Source organism: Myotis lucifugus, unplaced genomic scaffold, assembly GCF_000147115.1.
Source record: "Myotis lucifugus unplaced genomic scaffold, Myoluc2.0 scaffold_14, whole genome shotgun sequence".
NCBI classification, from domain to species: Eukaryota; Metazoa; Chordata; class Mammalia; order Chiroptera; family Vespertilionidae; genus Myotis; species Myotis lucifugus.
The window spans coordinates 1995905-2002680 of record NW_005871062.1 but is presented as its reverse complement, the minus strand read 5'-3'; the positions used below and the strand labels follow the sequence as shown (position 1 = coordinate 2002680).

Here is a 6776-nt window from a genome sequence, read left to right as displayed (position 1 = left end):
TTAGCCCCGGGGGGTACCCGCGCCTTTCTCTCTGAAACGTCTGTTAGCGACAGGACTTTTTGCACGAATCATCCGCATTTCTCCGACCCCCAAGGCGGCCCCCGGGCCATTAAGGGGAAGCCCCCCGTCCCCCCTGGCCTTGGAAAGAGCCCGGGAGGCGAAACCCCTCTACCGCAGTCCCCGAGCGGGGGCAGGGAACTGACCCGGGCGTTTTCTAAGTGCGGTCAGGCATCTCGGGCCGCGGCGGGCCCCCGGGGCCCCCCGGGGGGAGGAAAGCCGGGCTGGCCGGGCCAAGGAGAAAACAAAAAGGCCCCTCCCCCTTTGCCCCCCCCCCCGCCCCGGGCTGTTGCTGGTGAGGCTTTCGCCCGAGTTAAAACCCCAAGCCTGAAATCTGGGGTGGAGTGGGAAGTTGGAATCGTTCCCCACTCTCCACCCTGGGGCTCGCGCTCCCCGCCCCGAAGGGCTGACCTTGGCCGGGGGAACGCGGGGGAGGGGGGCAGTAAGCACAGGGACTCGGCTCCCAGCCCGCCCTCCCGCCGCCCCCTCGGATTCCCAGCCCAAGGAGGGGGCCCCCGGACACACACACACACCCCACACGCAGCGCGCGCCAATGAGCCCTGGCCAGGGGCAGGGGGCGGGGTTTTCCCAGGCTCGAGCACAGCAGCTGCTATTTACCTTCTTGGCTTCTCCTGGGGACCAGGAACCAGCCCCCGCGCTCCGCCGCCCGCCGCCGCCCCCCGCCTCTCTGCCCCCGGGGCGCGCGCACACACACTCACACACGCACGCACACACACATCCTCCCGGCCCCGGCCGCAGCCGCGGCGGCAATAAAACATCCTGGCACGTGCTCCGGCTCCAGGCGCGCCCTCGCCGGCCGGCTGATGTCAAACTGCAGCTCGGCTGGTGTCGCTCTTAAAGGGCCCGCGTGCGCCTGGTGCTGAGGCTGCGCCGCCGCCGCCGCCGCCGCCCGCCTGGCGAGGAGGAGGGGAGAGGCTCCTGCACAGCCCGCCACCTCTAAGTGCCACCGAACCGAGAGCCTGCGGGTTGAAAGGGAAAGGGTGGAGATGGCGCGTCCCTAAGGCATTGCCATCAAAGTCCTCCTTGTTCATCTTTCATTTGAAATTCTATTTCCTTTCTGCCCAGTTGGAAATTATTCTGATTATTTCCAGAGGAAGAGCGGGATCCAAGCCCCAACTCCTGAAGAGGAATGAGGGGTGAAGATCAAAAACCACCTTGCTCTGAACGACCTGCAAATGTAAGGTGGGAGGCATTTTTTTCCCTTTTCTGCATGACAAAAGGACATATTTTTTGTTCTTTTTCTGCATGATCGACTTTCACCCCCGCCCCCCAATGTATAGTCTGAGCGGGAAATTACTTGGATGTGTCGGTAACTCACACCCTTGCACACGTTCCCCCTTTTAACCACTGCAAGTATAATCTTTTACCCTGTCCTTCTAAACCTTTTAAAAATATTTTTCAAATTAACTTAGTGTCAAAGCAGCTCTATTACCCATTTGAAAGGAAATGAAGAGCAAAGACCGTAGCCCCCAAAGAAATAAACTAGACTAGAGCAAAACCAATGCGGAAAAAATCCTGCCTAAAGCAAAGCCCAGCAGGGATAGTATCAAAGGGTTAAAATCCTTTTGATTGACGTTGTAGCCTCCGGTGCCCCGGGCTCAGGCGCGCGCCATTGGCCGCCAGGCCTTGTGCCTGGCGGCCAATGGGGGGGCGCGGTCCACGAGCGGTGCCGCGTGTCTCCTCCTCCCATTGGCTGAAAGTTACTGTGGGAAAGAAAGTTTGGGAAGTTTCACACGAGCCGTTCGCGTGCAGTCCCAGATATATATAGAGGCCGCCAGGGCCTGGGGATCACACAGGATCCGGAGCCGGTGCTGATAACAGCGGAATCCCCTATCTACCTCTCTCCTTGGTCCTGGAATAGCGCTACCGATCACCAAGTAGCCATAAGATATTATAATAAACGCTCAGCACTTGCTCAGTAGTTTTGTGAAAGTCTCGAATAAAAGGGACATAAAACAATTTTTTTTCGAGTGTGTGTGTGAAGGACTCCAAAAATAAAATTCTCTAGGGATTAAAAAAAAACAACAACAGAAAATGCCAGCTGATATAATGGAGAAAAATTCCTCGTCCCCGGTGGCTGCTACTCCAGCCAGTGTCAACACGACACCGGATAAACCAAAGACAGCATCTGAACACAGAAAGGTAAGGGGAGTACCTGTATCTCTCTGCAGCCCCAAGAAATTAAGCTGGGGTGGGCGGGGGTCTTTTATCCCTTAAAACTCCCTTGGTGAAATGGCAGATCCCATGGGAACTAAGGACTTTTTATTTCTTTACAGTCATCAAAGCCTATTATGGAGAAAAGACGAAGAGCAAGAATAAATGAAAGTCTGAGCCAGCTGAAAACACTGATTTTGGATGCTCTTAAGAAAGATGTAAGTGGATAATGCTGCTTTTTTAGCTTTAATAAATGAAATACTATTTCTCGGGTACTACGTAAGAATGAAATCCTCTCACCGGCGGATCTTCCCCGCCAGCATTGCGTTCTTTGAGGCGGGAGGGCCGGTCCCCTTCAGTGGGGGTCTGGGGAGGTCGGCGCGTGGGAGGGACCCCCAGCACTCCGAGGCTGCCGGCGGGGGTCTCACTTGCCTTCCTTGCCTTCTCTTCTGTGCAGAGTTCGCGGCATTCCAAACTGGAGAAAGCAGACATTCTGGAAATGACAGTGAAGCCCTCCGGAACCTGCAGCGGGCACAGATGACGGGTGAGGGCGGCTTGCCGCATCCCCCTCTGCGGGCGTCCCTCTCACCGGGCGGTGATTTCTTCCAGACTTCCGCCCGTGGTTGTGAGAGGCATTCAGCTACATTTTACTGCCTTGGCTCACTCTTACGTTCCCACGGTCTGGGGCTTATTTATAGCCACAACTCCAAGTTGTTACTGTTCCGGAAAGGGAGGGAGAGTGGTTGCAGCGGCGAGGGCGGCGGGCGGCTTGGCAGTGGGGAAAGCGGGTGGGGGCCAAAGGGCTTAGAACTGGCGTTTTGAGCTGCGTAGAGCCTGGAGGTCTTCTGCTTTAGCAGTCCCTCCTCCCCCATTATAGAAGGGGAAATGAGGTTCGGATGGCCGGGGAAGGGCATTACCCAAGGTCACATCGCACGCGCTGAGTGTGTGGGGGTGGTGGGGGTGGAGGGGGTGGGTAAGATCTAGGGCCGAGATCGGTTTAAATCCAGCGATTAAGAAGGGAGAGAAGGAGCGTCTTGGCTTAAGTCGCCAAGCTAGTGTGGAGAAGTGGATGGTTTTACTAAACCCACCCACCCTAACTGGAGGCAGTTCTGTGGGCCCAGTGGTCAGGAAGGCGCGCCGCGGGGACCTCCCAGGGCGGAGGCGGTGGCCTCGGGGCCAGGGCCTTACGGTGACCTGTCTGTCTCCTTCTGGTCTACAGCCGCGCTAAGCACAGACCCGAGCGTGCTGGGGAAGTACCGCGCGGGTTTCAGCGAGTGCATGAACGAGGTGACCCGCTTCCTGTCCACGTGCGAGGGCGTTAACACCGAGGTGCGCACCCGGCTGCTCGGCCACCTGGCCAACTGCATGACCCAGATCAACGCCATGACCTACCCCGGGCAGCCGCACCCGGTCTTGCAGGCGCCGCCCCCACCCCCGCCAGGACCCGGCGGGCCGCAGCACGCGCCATTCGCGCCGCCGCCGCCACTGGTGCCCATCCCCGGGGGCGCGGCGCCCCCTCCCGGCGGCGCGCCCTGCAAGCTGGGCAGCCCCGCGGGAGAGGCAGCGAAGGTGTTCGGTGGCTTCCAGGTGGTGCCGGCTCCAGACGGCCAGTTCGCCTTCCTCATCCCCAATGGGGCCTTCGCTCACAGTGGCCCCGTCATCCCAGTTTACACCAGCAACAGCGGGACCACCGTGGGACCCAATGCAGTGTCTCCTTCCAGCGGACCTTCGCTCACGGCCGACTCCATGTGGAGGCCCTGGCGGAACTGAGGGGCTCAGGCCACCCCTCCCCACAAACTCAACCTCTCTCTCTTCTCTCGGGACACTAAACAGGAACTTGGATGCTGGGAAAGAAGAGAACTTTTGTGATTAAGTGGTTACTTTGTTTTTTTAATTTCTAAAAAGTTACTTTTTTTGTAGAGAGCTGTATTAAGTGACTGACCATGCACTATATTTGTATATATTTTATATGTTCATATTGGATTGCGCCTTTGTATTATAAAAGTTCAGATGACATTTCGTTTTTTACACGAGATTTCTTTTTTATGTGATGCCAAAGATGTTTGAAAATGCTCTTAAAATATCTTCCTTTTGGGAAGTTTATTTGAGAAAATATAATAAAAGAAAAAAGTGAAGGTTTTTATGTCTTAGAACTGATTATTTCAGAATATGTAAAAAAATAAAGGCACTTGGCAGAATTTGAATTACATGTAATCTGGGAATTCAGGAACTGGCTCTGTTGTTATTCAAAGAACATTTTTTAAAATCCATCAAACCTTTCACCATGAACTATATTCCATTTAATTTGCAAGAACCTATGCAATATGGCTTCTCTGGTCAATTTGTGATAAATTCCTTAAAGAATTTCAAACAGTTAGTTATAGTTGGGTAGGCCATTCAGGGTACCTGCTCCTTCTGAGAAAGGTTGAACAGGACTGAATTCATAAAGTTAATGGATCTAGTACCATTGCCCGGGTCACTTTAAGGGAGGCTCCTGCAGCCCTTCCCCCCTGGGGTAGCTTACCAACATTCAAAGTAAAAACACTCTTAACCAGTGCAGCCTCCAACCTTCAAGTGTTGGAAGTCTTCCTTTAATTAGTCAGCCCTTAGGTTCAGCTAGACATTCCCTCGTACCAGCATCCAAAAGTTTGAAATGCCTCTCTGCACCCTCTTCAAGCAAGCTGAGAAGGTCAACAGATTCCTTCTGCCAAGGGACAGCTAGTTAGACTCCCATGTGGAGCCCAAGTCCAGATGATTAACACCAGACATATGTTTTTGATAAGTTTCTGTGCTTGGCTCTAATAGAGAAAGCATGTGGGGGCCGAGCTGGCAGGCACACAGGCCATCTTCCCCCTTTTAATACAAACAGCAAGCGACCCCTTCGCTTGGTCATGCCCCATTTCCAGGCAAGATGTGGGCTCCAGATAGGAGCAAAAGGCTTGTCTCGGGTTTCAGCTCACATAACCCTCCTTAACAAGTCCTAACTCAAAGCGGACAGCTTTAAACTGTGCCAGGATCTGCAGGGAATTTCTTCCAAATCCCATCACAAAGGCTTGTCAGATTTTGTCAGATTTGGCCAGGTGTTTGACTGCATCCAGGTGTTGGGGAAATGAAAACCACGAGCCCTACGAGACCAGACACATCAGCGGCGCTGTGGGTCTGGCGGGCGCGCCCTCCTCCCGCACTGCCGGCCAGTCCTGCTCCCTGCCAGGCCCCTCCCGCCAGCCTCCTCTCACCACCACCCGCTCCCCCTCCCCCGCCCTTCCTTTAGAAGGGCTTCTGGGAGGAGAAGGATGAGGCGGGAGAGATCAATCTTTGAAGCCTTCCTAACAAAGATAAAACCAACGATTTTCTGTCTTGTTTCAAAAGCTTTACCTCCTCCCCTGCCTTCTCTGGCCTTTCCCACAGGCCAGTGTGGAGAGCAGCTCTATCAAAGGGATGATCTAGCAGACAGTGGTTAGTTTCCTATTCAGATACCTCCTATCCAACTTCAGACTCAGAGGAAGAGATTTAAAAGATACTTTTAAAAATTTGGCTTCTACTTGCTTCATTTTGTGTATGTGAAAAGGGCCCAATACACCCTACGCCCAAATAAATACTAGCACACACACACACCCTTCTTCATCATAAATTTCCAAGATTTCCCTCTTGTTTAAACACAAACATAATAATGATTGCTCTATCAAGACTCCCAACCCAAGCTCCAATACTTCATTAGGTAAACTTAAGGACTAGAAGTCCTTAACTGTCCTGGCAGGAACAATGGAGACATCAGTCCCATTTTTATAAAAGTACATTTGTGTTTTTAAAAATTCTACATTCTCTCCCCCTCCCTCCCCCTCCCCTGCAATCTCTACACCAACTTTAAACTAAGTCTGTCTTTCCCTGTGCTAAAGGGAAACAACAGGGGGAAAGGTGAATTTTTATTAATATCAACAGTACATAGGTATCTTGGGGAGGGTAGTAATAATTTTTTTAAAAGAGGTAAACGTTTGTTCACTTGAAAATAAAAGTGGTATTTTCCCCTGAAATATGGGTTTAGATTACTAGATGAGGCATTTGTTTCTGTACAGTATGCAGAAGGGGAGACCCGGGGCTCCGATGCCCGCTCTGCTACTAAACTCACTGTGTCACTTTGCAGGAGTCACTTCCCTTCTCCGGGACAATTCTACACCCGTAACCTGAGTGGGTTTATTCCTAAGACTTTGTGCTGTCCTGCACCCAGGCTGATTCTGGAGCAATCAGTGGCCCGAGGCGAAGCTTCAAAGACCACTTCAGTCTTGCCCCACCCTCACCAGGATCCCTGGGACCGCCTTGGGGCACCCCCAGCAGCCCCTCTCCCGCCCCGGGCGGCGCTGGTGGCTCCGGGAGATAAGGCACTGCCCCAAGCTCCAGGTCGGGGATGCGGCCACGGGCCTGGGCCGCGCCCGCATTAGCCTCTCTCTGAAGACCCTCCCGGGCCCGGCCCTCTGGGACCCTGCACCGGGAGCGGAAAGCCGCTGACTGGAAGTGCGACGGTGGGAGCTCTTCCAGGTCAAGAAAAG

The 6776-nt window shown here is 53.6% G+C and overlaps 1 protein-coding gene and 1 long non-coding RNA gene across 2 annotated transcripts in view; one reads left to right on the top strand and one right to left on the bottom strand.

Annotated features, from left to right (window-relative positions):
- LOC102417347 overlaps window positions 1–1748 on the bottom strand; it is a 13365-nt gene extending 11617 nt beyond the window's left edge. The window contains exon 1 of the long non-coding RNA XR_002828209.1: window positions 676–1748. This is a non-coding gene — a long non-coding RNA (uncharacterized LOC102417347). The remainder of the gene's footprint in view (window positions 1–675) is intronic.
- A 117-nt stretch (window positions 1749–1865) lies between these two features.
- On the top strand, window positions 1866–4371 carry HES1 (hes family bHLH transcription factor 1). Its single transcript, XM_006084756.3, is given in 5 exon segments — window positions 1866–2220; window positions 2355–2450; window positions 2690–2741; window positions 2744–2776; window positions 3452–4371. Coding segments are annotated over 5 exon segments (840 nt in total). The 5' UTR covers window positions 1866–2112; the 3' UTR covers window positions 4003–4371.
- The last annotated feature ends 2405 nt before the right edge of the window (window positions 4372–6776 follow it).